At 37.1% G+C, this 26121-nt stretch overlaps 1 protein-coding gene across 7 annotated transcripts in view; it reads right to left on the minus strand.

The window, feature by feature from the left end:
- The window catches only part of CASK (peripheral plasma membrane protein CASK), a 458844-nt gene that overhangs the window by 187712 nt on the left and 245011 nt on the right, over nt 1–26121 (minus strand). For all 7 annotated transcript variants that reach the window (XM_081756876.1, XM_081756875.1, XM_081756878.1 and 4 more), the window contains exon 2: nt 13567–13758. In XM_081756876.1, the coding sequence (XP_081613002.1) occupies nt 13567–13758 (192 nt within the window). The remainder of the gene's footprint in view (nt 1–13566; nt 13759–26121) is intronic.

Here is a 26121-nt window from a genome sequence, read left to right on the forward strand (position 1 = left end):
AAAAAATAAACAACAAACAAGCATAAATGCATTTTATCTGCTTTTGTCCACACGCAAAAAAAAAAAAAAAAAAAAAAAAAATACAGAACAACGTAAATGATCTGGTAACACTTACACATGTGTTAACGCAAAATGGCAGCCGAATAGACCTACAAAATACTTATCAACTGAAATGTTCGGAGACAAGGGGGGACAACGGGGGAAGATAAAACTCACAAACATAAAGGAAACCAGGACAATAGTCATGTTTAATTGAGTCCATTAGCCACTGGACATGTTTTACAAAAGTAATGTGCGTGCTCTTTACAGCGTTGTTTGTATTATAGGTACCGTTCACGAGAGTTTGTATGTGATTTGATGCTATACTACAATTCGAAGCTTGTTTTTTTGTCCTTCTGTTTTGTTTTAATCTTCTAGTACGGGCTTGTCGGATCAGATCTGCTTTTGTTTTTACATATTACCACTCACATGTTGTTAAAAGTTGAAAGGGAAAGAGCAAAAATATTTTTTGTCTTGTTTTGTTTTGATATTGAAACGTGGACGAGTATCCTGAAGCTCTTCAACACCGCATGACAAAAACACCAGGAGAAAAAAAGGGAAAAGTACAGTACAACAAAAGCACAAAGAAACACCATTCAAGCTGATGTTTTCGTTTTCTAGGGAGGGAGATGAATATAATCCAAATGGAACTGACTTTTGTTGTAAAATTGACGTTTTTTAGACTTCAAATAGTTCATTATGATTATACAGTGAAGTGCACATCGGAAAGGAGTTCGAAGCATGAACTTAATCAGAACTTGTGCCGCATTGAAATTAGATCGTACAGATTTACTTTTGGCGCACCACTAGGAAAAAATATTGAAAAATTATAATTCTTTCACTAATTTCCTTCTTACTGTCTCCTAAAAGGTTTCCACTGGTCGATATGAAAATATCTCACTTGGCACAGATAAAGTTCAACGGATTTATCACAAGTAATTGTTGAAAAGTTACAGTTCTTTTACGATTTGTGTATAAATACGGTTTCCGGATGTTAACGTAAAAACTACAGTGCAAAGAACACAAATCAACATGAAAGGTGGCCACTAAAAGCATGAATGTTATCAAACCGAGTCAGGGTATGGCGTAGAAGGGTGGAAGGACGGTAGCTCTGGGGTGCCACCGAAGGGAGCAGGAGCGTCAGCGATGGTGGGTATGCACTCAAGCGAGGGCAGTGGAAAGAGGTGGGTTTTGGTAATGAGTTTCAACAGCACTTTTCATGGTTTCATACTAATAACCCTCCAGTTTTAAACATAAAATACAGGTTCTGTACACTGTGCAGAAATATGCCTCCAGTGGAAAATAGCATCTAATAGAGGCATATTTCATATACACTCACTTATTTCATCCGTCTTAAAGCACTTGTAATTATTTTACACTAGTAAACCTACACTTGTAAATCTAAAATACAGCGGTATTACTTTGTATTTAATTCTGTCACTTGCAGAATTTTTTTCCATACAAACATGTCTTTCCATGCACATTATTGTATTTTACCAGCAAACCTTCCAAAATGTGGTTCGCCAAACTACACGTACACCAATTAGAAAAAGGAGTCGCCAGTGCATTCTAGAGGTGAACTTGTTGGTTACAATAACTTGTCATATGGTTGGTAATCCTGTTTTTGGTAGGGGTTCTGAGTACCTATAAAATTTTTACCTGTCGTCACACTTATACTAGTATCATCAGACAAAGTATATCGCATATAGTCGAAAAATACTGTAAGATTTAAACAAAATCTAACCAAAACTCGAGGCACACGGCACAAGTCTTTTGCCGTATGTCTACTTTAAATTTGTTCCTTTGTTCTGTTACTAATTAAATAAGTGTCAAACCTACTTCCTTTCCAATAAAAGTACGAAGGACTCAAACAATGTATCTAAAATCTGTTTTTCGTTATGCAATAGAGCTGAAAGTTAAAAAAAAAAAAAAAAAACAGAAAGTCTCAGGGAGTTTTTGGCGATATCTCTGGAAAATCTATTACTCTTTCAGGTGTAAAATATACCCTACTCTTCCTCGCTTAATTTAACATGTCATGGATTTAACTAATGGCGCTACCTCTTGGGAGCAAATAAAAGAATCACCACTGAACTTCTGAATGACCAAACTTCAACAGTTATTCTTTTCACAACGGAATTTGCTTTTTCGAGTTTTAGGCTTCTTATGATAATACCAGTTTAAAAAAAGGCTCTTATTCCTTAGTGATTTCATGGAGTAATTGTATGTTTTAGCCTACAGTCAGTGATGACGCCAGGTTTAATTTTATTGGAGGGGTTGCTGTTCTCCACCATTTATTTTACTATATCTGGTGGCTGCTTACGTTTTTCTAGTTGATTTTTTTTCAGCGTGACATTTTCAAACAGTGGAAGAATTTCAGTATGCACTGGACAACGGAGTTTAGCGACATTTCAAAAATACACTGAAAGAAAAGTCCGTTCCCCGGTCAGCGGCATATTGTACAAATATACGGAATCCTCTTGCTTACCACAGAAATCACTACGGAACATACGTAATGCGTATGCTACACACGCACTGACCTTAGATGTTACATCATGCCGTTGCAGGATGTCTGATATCTAACAGTTTTCCGTATATCACATGCATATACTTATGTTACCTTCGTCAGCTATATGTTATATACGCCCATTTGTATGTGAGATACTGACCGCCTATATTGTTTCTTATAGAAAGTACGTATAGATGGAACACTTATATGGAAGATATAAAACATACGTTTTCAGTTATACGTTTGCTGTACGTTAAGTCCAAAAACTACAGGATTTACATATGTAACATACCTTTTAAAATACATCACACACGTTTTTTTTTCTCAGTGTATCCTTTCCATGGTGGCATGAAAACATTGAAGGAACTACTAAGAAGTGTATTGATATTGAGGATAAATGTATTTTGAATTACAAAAATAAATTATTACGTGTAAAAGAAGTTATCTGTGTTTTGTAAAAGTTATCTCAAAACCTTTTCGGTTTCATATTCTATAAATTCAACCACCTACTGAACACAAATAAATAAATAAATAAATGTTCAGTTGATTTGATTTTGAGTTTAACGTTCCCTTCAGCAGCGAGGCTATAACCTACTGATTAACGTGGAACCCGAACCACATGAGCTCCGGCCGGGAATCGAACCCAGGTCTCCCAATAAATCAATGTATTTTGTTATTAACACCCAACCAAGATTGCGGAATGACCTCAAATTTAATTTCACTCGCGGTCGTTGTTAATAATAGACTGGTTGAGGACAAGGATATATGCAGAGGGTAGGTTCTGGATGTCCAGACTCCCTGAATCCTCACCCTTTCTGCAGAGGCGGATCTAAAAGGTAAAAAATGGGGGCCAGCCAGAACCCAGACTATGATAATTATCTTGAGTTTACTATAAACTTTCAAAAATATATAAATAATAGCTTGAATTTTTTTTGTCACTCAAAAAACTGGAGGGGTAGGCCCCTCTAGCCCCGGGCTAGATTCGCCATTGCTTTTTAGTAAATTTAGACTAATTTTAGGGCTGATTTCACAAATTTTAATATAATTTAGCCTCATATTGAATTTGTACCCCTAAAAAGTTTTAGACCCCTCCAGAAAATAATTTTATGTATTTGCCCGTTCAGAACTAAGAGGTGGTATAAAATTAACTTTATTTACATTATTATTTAAGGAAAAATCCTCGCGCCATTAGTTTTCGACCCTGTGACGGACGTAAGTTATGGGAATTTTGTCGATCCATCGTGCGCTGTATAACAAGAGTACGCAATCTTCGTTTATTCACGTGGCTCCATTTTCCTATTCATATTACTTGTACTGCAAATATGCAACAAAGAGGTGAGTTAAGCCTCCACGGTGGTCTAGTGGCTAGCACACGCTCCTCTGGTTCATGGAGCCAAGGTTTGATTTCTGGAGGATTAGCATTAATGCACTACGATGTTTCGAACCAGAAACATAGGCAGGAATTTATTTCGAGAGAAGTCAAAAGCTTTTGCGAGGTACAGATTCAATATGGGGTTAAATTATATTAAAATTTGTAAATTAACCCCTCAAATTAGACTAAATTTACAGAAAATTCGGGATTTCGGAGTAGGAGAGTGGTCCGGATGCGCAGCACTCATCCCTTGCGTACGTTCCTGGTTCGGATCTATAGAGATTAAACTATAGATACATACCTCATACAGCCTTGGTGCTGAAGAATGATGCAGAACTGAGTAATACGTAAGTAAACTAACAAACAGTTATTAGAGCTTTAGTACAGGCCAACGAAAAGAGTGTAAAAACTGTAATATTCCCCTTCATTTACTTGAATACTTTGAGAATACCATATCCGTCAATTATACTATTGGTAATTTCACATATTCAGCAGTACGCATGCAAAATCTCTGACACAAAAATCTCTGATTTTTTATTTTATTATTTTTATTTAAAGTGCAATTGTACTCTGACATCCCTGCTTCGGGTCTTAAATATGATTTCTGAGTTATGGTATTTTCTTTGGGTTAATTTCCATCTCTGCTTACTGAACATTTCACTTGAAGAGTTTGGCAACGCTGCTCGTGAAATGTCCTTAGCATTTAAATTCTTCTGAATGTTTTAGTGTTTCTATGTAAATGAAGTTCAGATTTTCGTGATTGTAAAAGTCTTTACGATTAGCCACAAATACTCGTTTACTAGGGAAAGAAAATTCCGATTCTTTTTTTTTTTTTAAATCGAAACAGTAAGAAAATAAGCGTTCATCTAAAGAATCGTAAACGGATCTACCTAAAAAAAAAAGTTTTTTCTTTCACTAATTGACTTTTTATATTGCGATATAATAACTCTATAACCTCAGAACCATTTCTGTATTCTTAGAAAGACTGTTGCAGAGAGAACCAATATCTGAGACAAGAAACATAATATCAAGTTAATATTCTACCACGAAAGTTATATACAGAGTGGCCAAAAAGTAGGTATACAGTATTGTACTGATCAGCTCATTGCATTTTATATAAGTTCTTATTGTTATCCAGCAGGTAGACTTAGTTTCTTTATTATTTGTTCTTAATGTGTTTTTACTTATATCTTTAAGCTCGGAAGAACCGAAGCAAATAAACTCATAGACTATAATGTTCTACATGATCAATTCAGGGGTGTGTACCTACTTTTGGGTCACCCTGTAGAACGCAAGAGGCTCATATGCAAGATGTAAGAAATTGATTCTTTTCGACTGTTCAATTCTTTTTTTTTTTCATTTTCACTCGATGTGAGCGCACTGTCACGAAAAGGTTATTATGGAGAAGCTGATATCTCTCCTTCTTATTGGAGGGCTCAGTGGTAGGGTGCTTACTTCTGGTGCGTGGGTTCTTGGTTCGATACGGGCCAAATAATTTTGTAGTGGACAACATCATCTCTGTGGGTTCTCCCACTTTCTCATTCCACCTATTCTTTCATTATCAGACTTTCGTTAATCATGGTCTCCCTTAGGCTAAAGGAGATAATCTAAGATGTTAAACTGAAACATTTCTTCTTATTATTAAAAACACGCAAATGAAACATAATATTGAATTCTTAGTACGTACGTCTATCCATTAGCCCAAACATTAAATATTAAAGGAAAGCGAATTTCACATTCTGTTCTTGCAATATATACTTACAATGATGATCTCAGCCGACTTCGTTAATGGAATCAAATATCAGTTTCATCTTTTTTTTTTTAAAGTAGAGTGATTTTCAATTTTTAAGTTTACAAAAAACAATCCCTCGAAAACTAAGCATAAGAATGTACATTTACTCTTCTAATTTTGTTTAGTGATAGACCTGGGTTCGATTCCCGGCGGGAGCTCATGTGGTTCGGAATCCACGTTAATTAGTAGGTCCCGTCTCACACAGCCTGGCTGCTGAAAGGGACGTTAAATTCAAAATGAACTCAACTCAACTCTACTTTTGTTCCATTCAATGGTTTCAATCAATTTGTGTATCTATCATCTTTTGGACATTTTCCTCTTAAACACTCGTATTTTGTAGCCCATTGAGAAGCGTGGGACCTGAGCAAATCTTAAATGAGTCAAACGCAGGAGAGTAGCTCCAAAGATTGGTTTCAAAATTATTTTAGTGTCTCCGGGTAGTGTAGTCGCTAATGCCTTTGGTGCGAGCAGTGGTGGTAATATATATAGTGAGAAAAGGCTTTCTGGTATTGATTCACCATTCGAAGAATAAGTTCGACCTCTGCTCTTTTCACTATTGAGCCCGAAAGTAGCGGTTATATTCTCCGCTGATTATTGAGTTCGTATAAAAGCCATGACGATTAGAACGAAGCGGTCGGTGTCAAACAGAAGCAGGAGGGGAGAAAATTGAACAGGTGACTAGTTTTCGATACCTGGGTAGTATTATTAGTGAAAATATGAAGTGCAAACGTGAAATAAAAGCAAGTGTAGGAATGGCGAAGGAAGCCTTTAGGAAGAAGAAAATACTATTTTGTGGGACCTTGAATAAAGAGTTGAGAAAAAGACTCGTAAAATGCTTCATGTAGAGTATTGTTCTGTTTGGGCAGAAACATGGACATTACGCAAAAATGATGAAAAGCGACTGGAAGCTTTCGAGATGTGGGTGTGGAGAAGAATGGAGAGAATTAGATGGGGCTAGCGGAAATGGAATGAGACGGTGTTGGATATTGTGGGAAAGAAAAGAACAGTTTTAGATATTATTAAGAAGAGGAAGAGAAAAAGGAACTGTATCATTATGGACGTGCTAGAGGGCATGTTGGCAGTAAAGAGCGAGAGAGGGCGTAGGAGGTTACACTTGGTGGACGATATCAAAACAGAATAATCGTACGTAAAGACGAAGAGATTAGCGGAAGACCGTGGAGCATAAAAATCTCAGTTGCAGCAAATGACCTGCCAAAAGTGGCAAAATATCTACGATGATAGTTTGGAAATCAACCAAGTTTACAATCTAAAACATTTAAGTATTGTAATAATATAGCTTAGACATATATCATTATTGTTTTTTTACTGCATTTGCTTGATTGAGAAAGTGGTTCGGAGGCTGTTGTTTACATTAATTCTAACTTGTTGCGAAAGGTAGCTTTTGGCAAAAAGATACGGGGTTTTCCAAGTAAGAGCTAGCTGTTTACCAACAGCTTCAGTTCCTAAAATCTCTGCTGAACGATTAAAGTAAATAATACCTATACTAGACGTAAATCGACTCCATCTCTTCTCGCTGAGACATTCTCTGGATTTAAAAAAAAAAAAAAAAAAACTAAGAAGCATTAAAGAAATTAAGATGTTTACTTTCTTCATTTCAGAACGTACGAGATCAGTGTACGAAGAAGCAGAACTTTAGAAGTTTCAGGAAATTAACACCTGCAGAAAGGATACTATATTAACTATCAACTATTTCAAAACAAACAAAAGATACCTACGTAAGGTATACAGGAAAATGGTTAGGCAAATCCATTACAGAAATTAAAGGCAGGTTAAGATTATTTCAGGACTAAGAACTCCCTTTTACTTTTATCGTATTAGTAGTTTATTGTGAGTGTAATCTGAACCCAAAAATTCTTCTGGTGAAGTTACATAATTGTAGTAATCGAATAAGCAAGCTGACAAAAAAGTACCTAGAGCAAGGAAACGTACGTATATATATATACCTAATGCAAATGCAAGCGAAAGTTTAAATGGCGTAAGAGAGAGTGGAGCTAGAGAGAGAAAGCTGTTTGAGACTAAAGAATGCTGGCGTACGCTTGCTTTGCAAGAAGACGGAGAACTTAGAAAACAACTTTTGCTGTACAAGGGTAAAAGCAGTAAGAAGATAACATATTACACAAGTCAAGATGTACGACACTTGATTCTTTCTTGAACTTTAGTCTTCGTAACTCCTCCCACACATCCTTCCTTCTCACACACATCCCCACCTCCATCTGCCTGATTCCCAAAAGGGTCTCATCATAAGATTTTAATCCTCTTTAGAAATGACAATTCATGCTTGAAAAACAAGCTCTTTCATCAGAAACTTTTGCCTCAAATGCATCAGTGGTCCCTTACAGAAAGGGTTTTCTGTAAAAAGAGGACGAATTCATCTTGTCTCCTTTCGCTCAGTTATGTGTTCTATGACAAGGAAAAGTTGAAGTCAAGGAACTTAAGGAACGTTTCATATACGTTTGCTTCTGACTCATTACTTATACGATGCAATTTCATACATTGAAAGTTGTTTTGGGTAATGCAGTAATACATCCGTCTACACTGACTAACTCAAATAAGTAACATGAACTAAGTAAGTAATTAACATCAGTATCAAAGTAATCATGGACTTAATAACGTTTAGATATAAAAGGGGGGCTCGAATCTATGTCTGAAATGCTTTCAAAGTAAAGAAAAAACATTTTATGCATCAATTTATTGAGGGTTAACTGCTACAAACCACAAGCTTTAAAAGAACCAATTGCTTTAAACTAGTGGCCACCAAATTTATGAAGCTTCTGAGTTTCCGTACCGGTTTTAAATCCTACTGTGAGCTACCGTTCCGTTTCTAAATCCTACTGTGTGCTACCGTTCCATTTCTAAATCCTACTGTGTGCTACCGTTCCATTTCTAAATCCTACTGTGTGCTACCGTTCCATTTCTAAATCCTACTGTGAGCTACCGTTCCATTTCTAAATCCCACTGTGAGCTACCGTTCCATTTCTAAATCCTACTGTGTGCTACCGTTCCATTTCTAAATCCTACTGTGAGCTACCGTTCCATTTCTAAATCCTACTGTGAGCTACCGTTCTATTTCTAAATCCTACTGTGAGCTACCGTTCCATTTCTAAATCCTACTGTAAGCTACAAACCAAAAGAACTACCAACTTTTTAAAAACAAATCTCACATATATTTATTGCCTATAAGCTTACATTTCTAGTCAATATGAAATCAAATTATCCAAGTTAACAAATGTCTAATATTCACATGAAAAACTTAACGTGGACAACCCCACGCGTATACAATCAACTGTGAGATGAGGCTGACAATGGCAGTTGCGCGGGAAAAATAAGCAGTTGTTGTCATCAGCGCCACCTGTCGTTAGCGTCAGTTCAGTGGAGGAATCAAGGTTAGCCAACCGAGGCGGTAACGCGATTTACAGAAAATGTCCTTATGAGCTACTAGTAGCTCGCGATCGACGGTTTAGTGATCACTGGTTTAAACCAATAAATATATAAATAAATTTAAAACCAAAAATGCTCAAAAGTCGTGTGAACTTCATGATGACGTTTCCACATATCTCAAACCATATAGTCACATTGAACATCTCAACATATCACGTTGAAAGCATCCTGTATTCGTAAATAAAACCAGTGTGCTTCGGGAAAAGCAACACCAAGTTGCCGACGGATGCCTTCTCCGATGGAGTACGAAGAGACACGAAGAAGACCCCTTCACCCCCTGCACAGGCTTCGCCTCCGAAGACTGGCTATATAAACAGACACCTCGAGGTAGAAAACGTCATTTATTAATTGGTCATGTCCTACCAGTAGTAGAAAGTGGATCGATCTGGCTCAGTTTTAGCCAACTCACAAGCCCCTGGGAAAATGACCACCATGCACCGTGAGCCCACGGCCTTTTACGACCTCCATTTTAGGGGTGAATTTGTTCCCTTTTATGACCACTTTTAAGGGGGTGTATTCGTTCTCTTTTACGACCTCCATTTTAGGGGGGTGAACTCGTTCCCTTTTATGAGCATATTTTTCAACCCCTACGAACACATAGCAGAACATCGGACTACGTAACATAACGAACATACAGAAGAGCAGTTCCCTTTTATGAACACTTTTTCAGGGGTGAACTCGTTCCCTTTTTCAACCCCTATTTTAACATAGCAGAAATATAGCGAAGATTAAACATAGTCCATTTTAAGGGGTGAACTCGTTCCCTTTTATGAGCACTTTTTCAACATAGCAGACAATGAACATAGCAAAGGGGTACGAACACCCCTTAAAATGGACTATGTTTAATCTTCGCTATATTTCTGCTATGTTAAAATAGGGGTTGAAAAAGGGAACGAGTTCACCCCTGAAAAAGTGTTCATAAAAGGGAACTGCTCTTCTGTATGTTCGTTATGTTACGTAGTCCGATGTTCTGCTATGTGTTCGTAGGGGTTGAAAAATATGCTCATAAAAGGGAACGAGTTCACCCCCCTAAAATGGAGGTCGTAAAAGAGAACGAATACACCCCCTAAAAAGTGGTCATAAAAGGGAACAAATTCACCCCTAAAATGGAGGTCGTAAAAGACCGTGGGCTCACGGTGCATGGTGGTCATTTTCCCAGGGGCTTGTGAGTTGGCTAAAACTGAGCCAGATCGATCCATTTTCTACTACTCCTACCTATTTCTCCAAGACGTATCGGGTGGGAGATACTCCTCTAACCTCACCTCTGAGCAGCAAAGGGCAAGAGATTCCTTAGCTATCTCCAAGCTGGAACGGGCAAGAGGTTCCCTATCCATCTCAGCTATAACGGGTAGGAGATAACTTTTTAGAGAATTAAGTATTTGTAATATTTTATATGTATAACGTCTTTTATAATAAAAAGGTAAAGGAAAATCCCTATTTTGTTATTCTATTCAATATCACAATATTTAATATTAGTACAATTTTGGGTATAAATATACGAAATTTTCTAAACAAATATATATATATATCCATAAAAGTAGAAAAATGTTAAAAATCCAAATTGAGCAATGTATTTGAATAGGCAAAAATGTTCAATATAACTATGAGAATAATTCTAGGCACACTTGCACGAATTTGTTTTACAGTAATAACATATCCATAAAAAAACAGAATAATTTATTTAATGTCCAATCTGAATGATGTATTTGAACAGGCAAAAATATAATTCTGAGCAGAAATACATGAAATTTGCTATAACCATATTATATTGATCATCATCATCATCATCATCATCATAGGTATTCTGCCATTATTAGCTAGTCACTTGTTGCAACTGAGAAGCTTCTATGCTCCACGGTATCCCGCTAACCTCTTCGTCTTTACGCAAGATTTCTTTGTTTTGATATCGTCCATCAATTGTAGTCTCCTTTGCCCTGTCCCTCTTTTTTCTGCCAACATATCTAATACGTTCCTCCTCATGATACAGTTTCTTCTTAGCCAATGTTCAAACCTGTTTCTTTTCCTATCCTTAAGGTTAGTGTAAAGGGACAAGTTTTGCCGATAGATGTCACTACAATCTTCGTATCTCTTCCATGTATTTTTTACCATTTACGAAAATTTACAAATTCTTTTACAAATTTCAACCTAGAGACTTGAAATTTTTAGAGAAGGAACTTCGTAACCTATTAAAGGGAACAATCCTTGCCGATTTTTTATTTAGAATTTTCTGAAACAGTTCGATTGTTAAGGGTTTGGATATCCATTTCAACAATCAAGTAATTTCAACAATGAAGAAAATTCTAAATAAAATATCGGCACGAATTATTGCCTTCGATAGATTATGAAGTTCCTTTTCTAAAAATTTGAAATCTGTAGGTTGAAATTTGTAAGAAAAATCGTGAATTTTTGTGAAAGATAAAAAATACATGGGAGAGATACGAAGACTGTAGAGCCATCTATCGGCAAAACTTGTCCCTTTAAACCAACCTTAAAAATATCTAGAACTGTACTTTTCTCCTTCTCCATTTCTAACACCCTTTCATTCATTTTGAGCTCGATCCAGCTAATTCTCTGCATTTTTCTCCACACCCACATTTCGAGTTCTTTTTCATAATTTTTGCGTCCAGGTTTCTGACTCATCGTAGTACAATACTCCGCACGAAGCACTTTATAAGTCTTCTTTTCAACTCTTAATTGAAGGACCTTCAAAATACTACTTTCTTCCTTCTCAAGGCTTCTTTTGCCATTCGCATCTTTGCTTTTAACTATATTAATATGAGTAGAAAAATCTCATTGTATCAACTATCTCCGCCCTTCCATACATGATTTTGAGAGTTTCTGTAATTTGAAAGTTTTGTGACAATAATTTTGAGTGAGCAAATTGAGATGCTCCATACGATTAAAAGTTGGGCAAAAGTTTATTTATATGAAGATGAGAAAAATAAGAGTTAGAGAATCAGGGAAACTCAGTTGAATTTCCGCGAGTTCAAAAACTCAAAACTTCTTGACAACTTTCTTCCCTTTTTGTGGTATAAGAGTATATAATAGTGAAAGAAGATGAGGCTTCTTATAAATCTAGGGACGGGAAGTGCAGAAAGAAAAAGTTTCTTCGTCACCTGCAGAGAATATTCGTACAAATAACAAGAAAATAAATTAAAATGAATATATGTATATTTTGAGAATTGTCAAATCTGAAACTCTCGCATTATGTTAAGAAAATTAAGTTTCTATCTATTGCGGAAAAAATCCTCCAACATTGATCTTTAAAGAGTTCGATTTTCCAAAAAACCCTTTACATATTTACTCTACTTATCCATGTATGTGTGTGTGTCTGTCCGTCAGGAGACAAAATATATGTATCCATCCATGCAAGAGAGACAAAAAGATGTGTATTGATCCATCCGGGAGATAAAAGATGTGCATCCATCCGTCCGGGAGACAAAAGATGTGTATCCGTCCGGGAGATAAAAGATGTGTATCCATCTGTCCGGGAGATAAAAGATGTGTATCCATCCGTCCGGGAGATAAAAGATGTGCATCCATCCGTCCGGGAGATAAAAGATATGCATCCATGCGTCCGGGAGATAAAAGATGTGTATCCATCCGTCCGGGAGATAAAAGATGTGCATCCATCCGTCCGGGAGACAAAAGATGTGTATCCACCGTCCGGGAGACAAAAGATGTGTATCCATCCGTCCGGGAGACAAAAGATGTGTACCGTATCCATCCGTCCTGAGACAAAATCTGTATGTAGTCCATCCGTCCGAAAGACAAAAGATGTGTGTCCATACTTCCGGGAGACAAAAGATGTGTATCCATCCGTCCGGGAGATAAAAGATGTGCATCCATCCGTCCGGGAGATAAAAGATGTGTATCCATCCGTCCGGGAGACAAAACATATGTGTTCACCCGTCCTGGAGACAAAAGACGTGTACCGTATCCATCCGTCCTGAGACAAAATCTGTATGTAGTCCATCCGTCCGGAAGACAAAAGATGTGTGTCCATACTTCCTGGAGACAAAAGATGTGTATCCATCCGTCTTAACAAAAAATCTCAAGAACAAATGGTGGATCGCTATAAATTTTGGCCAGAATGTGGACAATCAAAAGTTAGGAATATTTTCAAATAATCATTCATCATAAAGTATACTAAATGTTGATACTTTCAAATATTCCTTCATCTTAAAGTGTATTTCATTTAGCTTGAAATAAAATGGTATAATTAAATTTAAGGAACTTGGTAAGTGTTTAGTTTCCTAAATACCTAACCAAACTCCTTCATGCGGTAGACACTACGACACTCTTACTTCTCTAGTTTGTAGAATTCTGGATTTAAGTCTTTAGTTTGGTAATTTTTTTTCGTCTCAGTATTTGAATAAACGAGGCATGATTACTTACCATAGGTTCATCGGTGTTTTTCTGGAATTGCACCAGTCGTACTCTGGTTACGTTCTCCATCTCGACGTCTCCGTTCGGTCCTTCGAGCTCATCTCCGCCATTGAGGTAAGGCATCACTGGGGGCGGAGTCACTCGGATGGCGTCCTCCCCGTACACTTCGTGAGCCACAACATCGTGGGCTTGTAAAAGCGCCTGCAAAACACAAAACAACACGCCAATATAAGAAAACAAGAAAACTAGAAGAGTGTATAAACAAGACGACACACACAACTAATAAACAAATACAGTGCAACAATTCGATACTATAACGGGATCTTCATCAGACAAGCAAGAGAGACATTCTTATGTGTGATAATACACGATAAAAAAAAGAGTTATGCTAATTTAACACAATGACTGTGTTACCATAATTGTTAAATTTTAATATATGCTTGGTTCTATTTAGCCCCATTGTATTTTGTATAAAATTATTAAAATAATAGTTGAGAAATCAACTACCTGACATGGTCTTTGTGTGGGTTAAAATACACCGAGAATAAGTGTAAAAAAAACTGAAAACAGTTGCCAGCATTTCAGCGAATGTAAATTTCGTTAAGTTCTGTTAAGTTTTAACATATGCCTGATCCTATATAATTCCTTTGTATTTTGAACTAAATTGTTAAAATGGTAGTTGATAAATCAACTATCTCACATGGTCTTTATGGGTTAAAACACCCTGAGAATAAGAGTAGGAAACCGAAAACAGATTGCAGCACTTCAGGGAATGTTAATACATTCACAAAACCATTGTAGTTACGGAACAGATTGCAGAAAATGTAATATATTGTTCATTACTTGCTATAAATGTGAAATATACCGCGTAATGTTTTGCTCATAGTTAAAAACTAATACAATTTGTCATTGTTAGTTACTTAAATGTTTATGATATCCTCGCAAAAATGTGCACGTTAAAAATTACATCATAACTGTATCTATCTGATATACCGGATTTCGAAGCGGATGTAATAGTTTTGCTTGTTCAGAAACATTCACAAAAGCCTCGGACAAGGACTGATAACTTGACACGACATCAGCAAAAGAAAATGGACATGAGATTTGGAACATGAAATATTAGAAGTCTTTATAGGGCAGGCGCGTTAAAATCCGTAACGAGTGAGTTAGAGAAATACAGGATGGACTTAGTAGGAGTTCAGGAAGTTAGGTGGGAAGGAAATGGATCTGAGAATTCCGTAAATTTTACGTTTTTTTACGGGGAAGGAAATAGAAATCACCAGTTAGGAACAGGGTTTTTCGTTCACAAACGAATATTACCAGCAATTAAACGGGTTGAATTTGTTACTGACAGACTTTCTTTTATTACTCTTAAGGGACGGTGGTGTGATATTATTGTTTTAAATGTACATGCTCCAACTGAAGATAAGGGTGACGATATAAAAGATAGTTTTTACGAAGAAGTGGAACGGATATTTGACCAACTCCCGCGATACCATATGAAGATTCTATTAGGGGATTTCAATGCGAAGGTAGGACGAGAGGATATTTTTAAACCGATTATAGGGAACGAAAGTTTGCATAAGGAAAGTAATGACAACGGTGTTAGACTCGTGAACTTTGCAACATCGAAAAACCTAATCGTGAAGAGTACAAAATTCCCACATCGCGACGTTCATAAATACACTTGGACATCACCAGACGGAAAAACACATAATCAAATTGATCACGTTTTAGTAGATAGAAGAAGACAATCTAGCATAATTGACGTCCGGTCGTTTAGAGGGGCTGATTGTGACACTGATCACTACCTGGTAGTAGCGATAATACGGGAGAGATTATATTTGAATAAAGGTAATATTCAATGTCCGAAAACGGAGAGATTTAATTTAAAGAGATTAGAAGAAAGCCAGGTAAGAGAGGAATACCAGATTGAAGTTTCGAATAGATTCGCGGTTTTAGAAGACTCGGAGTGCACTAGTGTTGAGGATACTTGGATTGAAATTAGAGATAGCATTAAAAGTTCAGCAATAGAAAAATTGGGACACGCGCAAATACGTAGGAACAAACCATGGTTCGACCAAGAATGCATTAAACTAGCAGAGAAGAGAAAACAGGCAAAATTACGGTGGCTACAAAATCCGAATGAAACAACTACACAAAATTTCGCAGATATCAGGCGGGAAACTTCCAAAACTTTTAGAACAAAGAAACGGGATTTTTTGAAAGCTAAAATTAAGGAACTTGAAGATAATAGTAAAAATAAAAATATTCGGGACATGTATAAGGGGATCAGCGAATTTAAGAAAGGCTATCAACCTCGTGCTTATATATTAAAGAAATCTGACGGAACAGTTCTCACCGATACGGATAGCCTCTTAAATAGATGGAAAGATTTCTTTGACGATTTGCTGAACACGCAGCCAAAAACTAATGTGCGTGGAGAAAAGGAGATACACACCGCAGAACCGTATATTCCAGAACCCAATCGAATAGAAGTGGAAGCCGCTATAAAGAAATTGAAGAAACACAAATTTCCTGGTGTAGATGAAATTCCGGCTGAGTTAATTTTAGCTGGAGGCGAAAAATTGTGGAACAAGATACACAAACTCATTCTCCTTATCTGGAACAAGGAAGAATTGCCACAAGAGTGGAAAGAATCAATCATTGTTCCAATTCACAAGAAAGGCGACAAAACTGACTGTAATAATTATCGAGGCATTTCTCTTCTGTCAACATCCTATAAAACCCTTTCAAATATTCTGTTAGCAAGATTGACCCCATACGCAGATGAAATTATTGGAGATTATCAGTGCGGATTTAGACGAAATCGATCAACTATCGACCAAATATTTACCATTCGCCAAATACTCGAAAAGAAGTGGGAATACAATACCCCGGTACATCAACTGTTTATTGATTTTAGAAAGGCTTACGACTCGGTTAGGAGAGAAACATTATACAACGTTCTTACAGAACTTGGAATACCGAGAAAGCTAATTAGATTAATTAAGATATGTTTAAGTGAATCCCAAAGTAAAGTCCGGGTAGGAAAATTTTTGTCCACGAGCTTCCACGTCGAAAATGGCCTGAAACAAGGAGATGCGTTGTCGCCATTATTATTTAACTTTGTGCTGGAATACGCCATAAGGAAAATCAAAGATAGCAACCAGGGCCTAGAGTTGAACGGCATTCACCAGGTTATGGCATATGCTGATGATGTAAATTTAATAGGGGATGATAGGAGAACAGTAGAAATAAATGCAGAGATCTTATTAAACGCTTGCAGGGACATGGGTTTAGAAGTAAATGCAGAGAAAACTAAATACATGGAAGTGCGTCGGGACCGTAATACGGCAAATTGTGGAGGCGTTAAAATATTAAATAATGCTTTTGATAAAGTGGATACTTTCAAATATTTAGGATCAATATTAACAGACGAAAATCATATTCACGAAGAAATTAAATGCCGACTAAAAGCAGGGAATTCGTGTTACTATTCGGTTCAAAATCTCTTGTCGTCGCGAATTCTGTCGAGGAATTTGAAGCTTAAAATATATAAAACGATAATCATGCCTGTTGTTCTGTATGGTTGTGAAACTTGGTCGCTTACTCTGAGGGAAGAACATAGACTGAAAGTATTTGAGAACAGGATCCTGAGAAGAATATTCGGACCCAAGAGGAACGAGAATGGGGAATGGCGGAAGCTTCATAACGAGGAACTACATAGTTTATACGGTTTACCCAACATTGTTAGGGTCGTCAAGTCTAGGAGGCTTAGGTGGGCAGGTCATGTAGCTAGAATGGAAGAAAGTAGAAACGCTTTCGAAGTCTTGACTGGTAGACCCATAGGAAAAAGACCATTAGGAAGACCTAGGCGCAGATGGGAGGACAATATTAAGATGGATCTCGCAGAGATAGGAATACAAAGTAGAAACTGGATGCAATTAGCTAAGGATAGAAGTCAGTGGAGAGCTTTTGTGAACGCGGCACTGAACCTCCGGGTTCCATATGCCATAGAGTTAGTTAGTTAGTTGTAATAGTTTTGCTAAGTCACTGCTCTTAGCAAATGGAAAGTTTCGCTCACCACTGATGTATAAAACAGCTACCAATATCAGTATATTAATGGTTTCTGTTCACTATGCGAGTTTACTAAGAACACAGGGTATGTATTGGAAGAACAGTGTGACACTGCTCGTATTTCTGTACCACAGTGTTCATTCAACTAATACCTCAACAATACTGTGGTGTTATTTTTCATATTGACTCTGTGTCAAACCGGTAACACCTGGCCTTATTAATCCTCATGCACACGCGCTAATATTAAGGACTAAAACACACGCGCGGGGTACTTTACACCCCATCTGTTATATTTGTTTTACATAAAAAGTATTGTGTGTAATTGGGATGTAAGAGTAAAAGTATGTAAAATTGACCTTTTCTTCGAGATGTGATCATCTTTTCGGTAGATTCTTTATTTCATCGCCATTTTTAAAGAAAACTATTTTTATCCTGTTTTTATGTTATACTTTTTATGTGTTGCTATAAGACATTTTAGTTATATGTGTTTAAAGCGTTAGTGAGTGTTTCTAGTGTTTGTACGTATTAATAGAATGAATAATTTAAACAATGCCGCGTATCATAGGTTCATTTTAAACTTTTTTATTTAACAAAAAATAACATTTAACATTCATCACCTGCAAATGTTCAAAAAAAAATGTACTTGCGGTTTCTCTACTAAATGAATATAAAAAAATTCTTTCAATATATATATATATAGAACGAAAGTAGAATAATATTATTTGGCATGAAAATAGAAATTAGAATTTTGCTAACCGTATTACTGTTTGCGTCGTCGCGACGTAATGGAAGTGCGTCGGGACCGTAATACGGCAAATCATGGATGCGTTTTGATAAAGTGGATACTTTCAAATATTTAGGATCAATATTAACAGACGAAAATCATATTCACGAAGAAATTAAATGTCGACTAAAAGCAGTGAATTCATGTTAATATTCGGTTCAAAATCTCTTGTCGTCGCGAATTCTGTCGAGGAATTTGAAGCTTAAAATATATAAAACGATAATCATGCCTGTTGTTACAATCAGTTATCATAACAGGATTCTTTTCCTCACCTACAGTCTGGATCAATTTTGTTGTCATGGTGCATTGTTCATGCCACAAGAACTCTCCCGGGCTTGGGAGCATAATACGTGATGGTCATATCCTTAGGAAAGGCGAATAGGCTTGAATATATCTTCCTGCGGATCGTACCTGTACACAGGCCCGTATCCAGGGGGAGTCTAGGGGGCCGACCCCCCTAAACTTTTGCTGGCCCCCTAAAAGTTTTACAGTAGGCTTGCAAAAGAACTATATTATGGTGATGAACTATCATATGGTTGGATCACCCCCCCCCCTAAGTTTTTGCGCTGGCTACGGGCCTGCCTGTACAAGCTAGTACTCTTGTTCAAAGTCTTGTTCAGTATTTGTATCATGCCCACTTTCATGTAAATCATCTTGTGCATCGTTAGAATCGTTAGGAATCAAAAATGAAATGAAATCTTTAAGTTTTACGTCCCACGGTTATGCCGGTTAGGCTAAAGGAGACGGTGATGATGAGAGATGAGTGAAATGGTGGAATGAAGAAAGTGGGAGGAAACGGGAGAACCCCGAGAAAACCCACGCACACGGTGTTTGTCCACCACAAAGTCCACACGGCGCGAGCTTCGATCGAACCAGGGACCCCAAGCACCGGGGGGGAACGCTCTACCACTGAGCCACCGCGCCCCCTTCGTTAGGAATCAGTTTTTCGTCACTCTCAATAGAATTAAAGAGGCTCCTTATTCTCTTCTTCTCTTTCGCAACACTACATTTTGTGTCCTCTCCCTTACTGATTAAAAAAAAAAAATTAAAAAAACCGTTTACCAGAACAATATTGGTCTGTGTAACTAAATATATATATATTAAACACACGGCTTTTGAAAACATAGGTTAAAAACTTTACAAAAAAATATATTACTCAAATATACGCGCGGGGTGGATTTCACCACAGCCAATGTTTTATGATCTACACACCGCAAACGCTTAAAGAAAACTGAGTTGCAATCTGAAAAGTAGAGGGCGCTACAATCGTTTTTCTTTTTCTAGCACAAAAATGAAATGTCTTGGGATGGATTTTTTTAGCCCAGCGCGTGTGCTTAAAGGTTAACCGCAATACCACAGCAACATATGGCCTGTGCTAACAGCAACATCGAGTCTTTGATGCCAAAATAACACATTAAAGTACTTGTGTGTGTTGAAATTGAGCTGTATTAACAAAATCATTTTTATTTTAGCTGTGTGGTGACGAGATGGGTGGCGTGGTTCTGCATTCCAACTACTTTGGAAACGAGATATTGTGTCGGGAACCGGCCTGTGTAAAGATTTACTCTTGCATAAAATTGTCTCTATACCCTCTAACTATATCTGATTCAAGTCAGGTCGTGGTTTAGAATCCACGTTGATAATAGGTACTATCCTTCATAACCATTGTGCTGAATAAAAGGACGTAAAACACGAGAATTCAAATAAATCTATCTGATGATGATACTGCTCTAGTAACGAAACGGTACACTACGTTCACAATTATAAAAATTCAATGAAACATGTTTACATGAGATAATAATTTAACAAACTCTACTAGAGACAATAAGTAGGACCACGTGACTTCATAATCTTTTATTATAGGGAACGAACAGTTCTCCTTGGTTTGTTAGTTACTCTTATAAAAGGTGTTTCAAAACAACACCGACAACGTTTGGGAGGTGATTCCTGACACCAAAATAAGACAAAAAGTGTAGACCAACCTGGGTGCACAAATGCTTCCTTTCGGAGTTATAGGCTGCCGAAAACAAACAAACGAACAAATAAATAAATAAATAAATAAATAAATAAATAAATAAATAAATAAATAAATAAAATTTAAAGGTCCATAGCTCCAATACTGTGGAACCTATAGTAATCGAATCAATACTTCACTTAGGAACTAGTATGTACCCTATCCAAATATCCAAATTTCAGAATCCTGAGGTATCTCCGCAACAATTTTTATAGATATAGTTGGTAAGTACTTCAAATTATACGCCCGTAGCCAAACTGCCTGTATAAAAATTGATGTGTGAGTACCGCAGGATTCTTAAACATGTATTTATGGATAGCGCACATATTAGTTCCCAGGTGAAGTTTTGACCCGACTACAGTATGTCCCACAGTTTTGGAGCTATGGACCTTTAAAGTTCATTTTATCATACTTTCGACAGTCTATAACTCTGAAAGGAAGCATTTCTGCACCCAGGGTGGTCTGTACTTTTCGTCTTATCTTGGTGTCAGGAATCACCTCCCAAATGTTTGTCGGTGTTGTTTTGAAACATCCTGTACATCGACATTACATCAGTTCCAACAAAATCATTCGATATGAATCAGAAGCAACTTTTTTCTTTAGTAATAAACGTGGATCCCACACTTAAATTCTGCACGCAAGATCCGTAGAATATACAATAAAAGCAGAATCAATCAGAATAACCAAAAAAAAAAAAAGTCATTCATTTCCTTGCAAATCCCAGAGTATTTACTGCTGACAAATAGCCATAAATTCTGTCAGTTTAACTGTTCTGTCCTCTTCTCTCCTATTGTTGAAAAGAAAATAACGATTTGTTCAATCTAAAAAAAAAAAAATCATTTGAATTGTTTACCATGTCCTCTTTCAAAACTGGTTGATTTGCTATCCCCTTCCCTCAAGTGCACTCTGGATGAAAGTTCCGGTGAAACGGATGTAGGAGGAGGACTAGGCAAAAACTTTTTATCCGTAAATATGATATAAAAAGGAAGGGAAAAAATACTGTAGTTGTTCTACAGGGTTTATTAATTAAATTACCTCTGTGTGACGCATAGTTTTCATAGTATGTGCTCAAGAGACAACATACAAAGGTTAATTCCAGTCTCTGCTCTATGTTTTTATTAATTAAAGTTAGTTCACTGTATACTGTAACTCAGAAACATTGGAATGAATGCATATTGTAAACCCACTAAACAGAGGAAGTTCTTAGTTTCTACGTATATTGTGGATACAGTACGTTCACGTCAGTGGCGTATTTAGGGGGGGCTTTCGGGCTTAAGCCCCCCAGAAATCTTACTTACTATAGTAAAGTATATGAAATATCTTGCAGAATTTTCATATATTCAGGCAAAGCCCCCCCGAAAGTTAGCAAAGCCCCTCCCGAAACAAAATCGTAAATACGCCACTGGTTTTAACATAGTTGTCCTGATTTTGATTATTCTTCCTTTGATTGAGAGAGTGTGGTTCATTTGGCCCAGCGTAGCGTAGTCTCTAACGCTCTCGGCTATGGTGCGAGCGGCCCCGAGGTAGATTCCTGGTGGAGGCACTCGGTCGAAAAAGTGTGCAACGCTTTTTGAGACCAGCCTTCCTGAACGAGGTTCCCTTGGGTTTTCATCATTCATACCAGGTCAATACCGGGGTGGTACCTAACTTATAGATCCCAGGCAATTCTATAGGTACCTAACTTACAGAAAATCGGCATTTATTTTCACGTTTATAAATGGCTGCAAACAGAAAGCTACTAGGTGACTTGTGATAAAGGTACATCATGCAAAATAATATATAGCGAGCTCTTGTTCCACTTTTCGATTATCTTTTATCTATTTGAAGATATCACATAATTACTGTAAAATTAGCAGTATTTTAATTTCGCAGTGATTAGATCTCCTAAGACTACTTTATAATATAAAAGTTTGGCGTAAATCCTGCCCAAACAGCGGAACAGTTGCCAAGCTATTAACCAAATCGTATTTCCCAATTACCTCAGTACTTACTTTGCCAAATCGTATTACCAGAGACAGAAGTGAGGCAAACATGTTTGTTGAAAATTTAATTTTGAAAATAAATACCCGAATTTCTTATTAATTTCTCCATCATTTTCTCTTTGGAAAACAAGTACAAAAATTCTCCGTAGTCTGCTTTGTCTATTAGTTAGTAAATAAATTTAACCCACGACAGTAAATAATAAAGACTTTGTATAGCCTATGTGTAACATGCCCTGAAGTTCTTAACGTCATTTTTAGACGAGATGTTAATTAACAAAGCGCTGTTGCGGAGCCCTTAGGGTAATTAACGACGTATTAATTTTGCTGAATAACTGATTTTTTTTTTTAAAAAAATCCCGGATTGAGGCGTGTAAACTCCAAGTGGGATGTTTATGATCAATTAATTTATAATGAACAGTGGCAAATATCAAAGGAATCGTATCCCAGGGGCACAATTCAAGAGATAATAAACTCACGTGGTTCACAGTTTTTGGATTCACTGCTCCGTGAACAAGTGATTTGATTTGGTAACTTGTAGAATGAAATTAAGCAGGGCCGCCTGTCTTTACTGTCACTTTCATTACATTTTACAAGAGCACAGAAATGAAAAAAAAAAAAAAAAAACACGAGAGAAAGAAACAAATTAAAGCAAAATAATTGAAAATCCACTTTGAAGTTGTTAACAACATAAATTCTACATTACACATTTATCGAATCCTCTAACTATTGAAAATGTTGTAACTATACAAGCGTCCGTGGATAAAGTCTAGGTTTCATGGATAGAGTTTTGATTCGCAATCTAAAGGTTTCGGAATGAAGTCTTGCGAACGGTATCCTCAGTAAGCTTTTGTAAAAGCGATACTTCTGTATTTTTCAACTGAACTCGGTATATGCTAGGACGAGTAAAGTTAGAAGTGAACTACAGGTATTAAGGAATCATCATCATCATCATTATAGGTATTCTGCCATTATTGGCAGGTCAGTTGCAGTAACTGAGAAGCTTCCTTGCTCCACAATCTTCCGCTAGCCTCTTCGTTTTCATGTACGATTTTCCTATTTTGATATCATTCACTAATTGTAGTCTCCTTCGCCCTCTCCCTCTCTTTCCTGCCACCATACTTTCTAGCACGTCCTTCATGATACAATTCCTTCTTAGCCAATGTCCCAAAAAGTTTCTGTTCCTCTTCTTAATAATGTCTAAAATTGTCTTTTCTCCCCACGATTTCTAATGCTCTCTCATTTGGTTTGTGCTCAACCCAGATAATTCTCTCTATTCTTCTCCATACACATATTTCAAAAGCTTCCTGTCGTTTTTCATCACTTTTGCATAGTGTTCACGTTTCTCACCCATACAGAACAATACTCCACACGAAGCATTTTACGAGTCTTTTTCTCAACTCCTTATTCAAGATCCCACAAAATAGTATTTTCTCCCTCCTAAATGCTTCTTTCGCCATTCCTATCCTTGCTTTCATTTCACATTCACACTTCGTATCATCACTAATAATACTACCCAGCTATCAAAAATAGTCACCTGTTCTATTTCACCCTTTATGTTCCAAGGAATATTTTCCAAGGTATACCGAACGAAGTAGCTCAAGTGGTAGAGCGTTGGCTTCAGGAGCTCGTGGGTTCGATTCCCGTTGCTGACCATCCTCACTGGGGTTTTCCAGGGTTTCTCTTAGTCCTACCAGGCAAATGCGGGGATGGTACCTACTAAACAGGCCCTGGTCGATACCTTCCCAAATCCTTTAAATTGTTGTTGTTGTTAGATATCCAGCATAAAATGGCCTCTGAACTGTATGTAGTGATTGTTCAATAAATAAATAAATATCTACCTCTCCTTTTAACTAAACGCTGTGATTCATCAAATACAATATTGTTTCAATATTCTTCGTTGGACTTTTAATTTCAATATTATACTTTTAATACACAGGGTAATAATGAACTATACCGACAAACTGTAAGAGGTGATTCCTTACATCAAAATAAGATAAAAAGTTTCTATGCACATATGGCGAAAAGTGCATAGTTTCACAGCTAGGGCTGTCCAGAATCGCGAAAAAGCCAAATTTCAACAGACTCTATTTCAAACTCTGGAAACTGTGGATGGTGGTCCTTATCAGCGCAAAGGAAGTCACGCATATGCAATACAAAAATGCACATTTCATTAATGTTCAATGGGTGTACAGAGTATTCCATACAGGGTGAAATTCCCAGACATGCCATCAACCGAATATTGAGATATGCTCTGACTTTATGATTGGTCCGAAGTAGCCAAACGATAAACGTTGATAGCAGTGAACGTGGAATCCTTTTGCACGATGCCGGAAGTGTTAAGGATCGTCAGCAGCATTGTTTCTTATACTCAGGAGAATGCATTCTGCAATGTTTTCTTTCACGCTTATAAGTGAAGAAATCGTGAAATATACCGTCACGAAATACATCGCATCACAAGTTATTCAGAACACAAAAAGACATGAAGCTGCCGGTTCCAAACACTTCCCACTTCCCTCCGAAGCATTAGATGTCCATAGTTGTGAAGGCTTACCTCCTGCCTACTTTGGGCCTATCTTGAAATCAGGGCATATCTGAAAACTCTATTGAGAGCATATGTGAGCATTACACCCTGTAGGGAATGTCCTGTACACTTATTGAAAATTGAAGAAATAGGTACTTTTGGATTGTGTATGCGTGGCTTACTTTTCGCTGATAAGGACCACCATCCACAGTTTCTGGAATTCGAAATAGGACCTCTTGAAATTTGGCTTTTGCGCGATTTTGAACAGCCCTAGCTGTGAAACTATGCACTTTTCGCCATAGGTCCATATGAAATTTTTATCTTATTTTGAAGTAAGGAATCACCTCTTACAGTTTGTCGGTATCGTTCATTAACACCCTGTATATGCTTTATATGTATATATTTCATACTTAAAAAAGACAAAATACTTTTAAGCTATTTGTTTGTGATATACAATGATCGTTTGATTCACCATTTGAAATGCTGGCACCTGCATGGAACACACATCGTATACAAAGAGAAATTAACTGGGAATATGTTTTGCAGCCCACAGCACTGGAGAGTTAATTTGGTTGCATAACATTGCAGGCGTTTACCGCATGTCACATTCAAACTTTACAACGCAGCACAGTTGATCAGAAACACAGATAATCAGCAATTATTTTAAACTTCCAAACTATGTTATGCGTAAGTATTGGAAGTCCTATAAAAGGGCTATGTCCGTCTGTCCGTCCGTCCGTCTGTCTGTCGATAGGTATTAGAGCAAAAACGGTAGGAAGTAGCAAGAAATTGTTTTTGTATGTGTCTTTTGTTGTCAGATATTGAATTAAAAATATACGAGGTTATTACAAATAATTGATCCGATTTCATAAATTCACCGCAGCTCCATTATTGGACATATTGCCACAAAATTTCGCAGACGCAGAGAAAGCTTATGTTGTGTTCGAGTTTCATTCACATAATTCTGCCCTAACAGTGCAACAACACTTCCGAACGAAGTTCGACCAAAATCCAGCAACTGACAACTTCATTCGGCGACGGTTTGCATAGTTTACAGGTTCAGGATGCCTCTGTGAGAAGAAATCAAGTGGTTGGCCTACACTGACTGAAAAAAACGGTCTACAATTCCCGTCATGGCCTCCACGATATCCGGACCTAACCCCATGCCCTTTTTTGTACGCCA

This window comes from Thermobia domestica, chromosome 4 (assembly GCF_964235325.1).
Source record: "Thermobia domestica chromosome 4, izTheDome1.hap1.1, whole genome shotgun sequence".
Lineage (NCBI taxonomy): Eukaryota > Metazoa > Arthropoda > Insecta > Zygentoma > Lepismatidae > Thermobia > Thermobia domestica.